Genomic DNA, 1246 nt, shown 5'->3' with positions numbered 1-1246 from the left:
GCCCACGCCTGCAGCGGCCGCCATCTTGATGATGATCTGGATGGCGGTCTTGTTGTGGTAGCGGCCGTCGCCGGAGATGACCAGCGTGCCGCCCTTGACCGGGACGCCCTCGGCCACCAGAGCGTCGAGCGTAGACTGCACAAAATTCTCCAGGTAGTGCTCCGACATGAACGTCTTTGTCTTCTGCCGCAGGCCGGACGTGCCGGGCTTCTGCCCGGCAATGGGGCTCGTCGGCACGGTGGTCACTTCCTGCGAGGCGAGGTGAGGTGAGGTGGTGAACGCTGGCGCGCCGTGGTCGGTGCCGCGGGCAGCATGGCACCATGCTCTGCGCCGAAGAGTCAAGTTTGGAATCTCTGCCCCCATCGCCGAGAGCAGGAGAGATCCCAGTCTCTCTGATCCGCGATGCCCGTCTCACTGAGTGTGTGTGTGTGTGTGTGTGCTCGCAGAGCGGCGCTGCGCGCCGCTCTGCGAGCGCTTCTGCGCTGCTGTCACACTGCACTGTCTCTCTCTGGTGCTGCTGCTGGTGGTGATGTTGCTGCTGCTGGTGCATATGCTGCTGCTGGTGCGGCGCGGCTCTGCGACTCGGCTCGAGACGCGCGTCGGGAGCATCTGACACGGCGGCGTCGGGCAGGTTGCGCCTCTCTCTGGTGCTGGTGGTGCTGGTGCTGCTGGTGCTGCTGGTGCTGATGCTGGTGCTGGTGCGGCGCGGCTCTCCGACTCGACTCGAGGCGCGCGTCGCGGCAATCTGACGCGGCGGGCGGCGTCGCGGGCGGCAGCGATCGCGGCTCGACGGTGGAGGCGGAGGGTGGTGGCTGTGGTGGATCTTTGAGTTTATTTCATGATGGACTACAAGGACTGGGGGGTCAACCGGGAGGCAGGGGGTCAACCAGGCGACGGAGGACCGTGGGCCATCGCGGGGACTGTATCGCCGGAGGCGAGGCAGGCAGATCCGGATGGTCTCACCCGGTGGGAGGCACCGAGGCGTCTTGGACGCTCAGCTCTACCTTAGCTCCTGAGGGGCGCGTGGTTGTAACCACGTAGTATGACTATAGCCCACCACAGACACCCTCCCTGCTCCACACGTGTGCACACACCCTCACCCTCTCCTCTCTCCTCTCTCTCTCTCTCTCCTCTCTCCTCTCCTTGTCTGCTGTCTGCCTGACTCAGGCGCAATCTGCCGATGCGAGATTGTGTGTGGCCTGCTCCTAGGGGGCCCTGTGCGATCCCACGGGTAGGGGGGCTGTGC

General features: G+C 65.2%; 1 protein-coding gene across 1 annotated transcript; it reads right to left on the bottom strand.

Annotated features, from left to right (window-relative positions):
• Positions 1-81: 81 nt before the first annotated feature.
• EMIHUDRAFT_259044 (hypothetical protein) lies at positions 82-363 on the bottom strand (the record flags this gene model as incomplete). Its single annotated transcript, XM_005758590.1, has 1 exon — positions 82-363. A coding segment is annotated over one exon (282 nt), but the record flags the coding sequence as incomplete, so codon positions are not given.
• Between the last annotated feature and the right edge of the window lie 883 nt (positions 364-1246).

This window comes from Emiliania huxleyi (assembly GCF_000372725.1).
Source record: "Emiliania huxleyi CCMP1516 unplaced genomic scaffold EMIHUscaffold_8557, whole genome shotgun sequence".
NCBI lineage: Eukaryota > Haptophyta > Isochrysidales > Noelaerhabdaceae > Emiliania > Emiliania huxleyi.
Note: the sequence above shows the minus strand (reverse complement) of the source record. Positions and strands in the feature narration are given on the sequence as shown.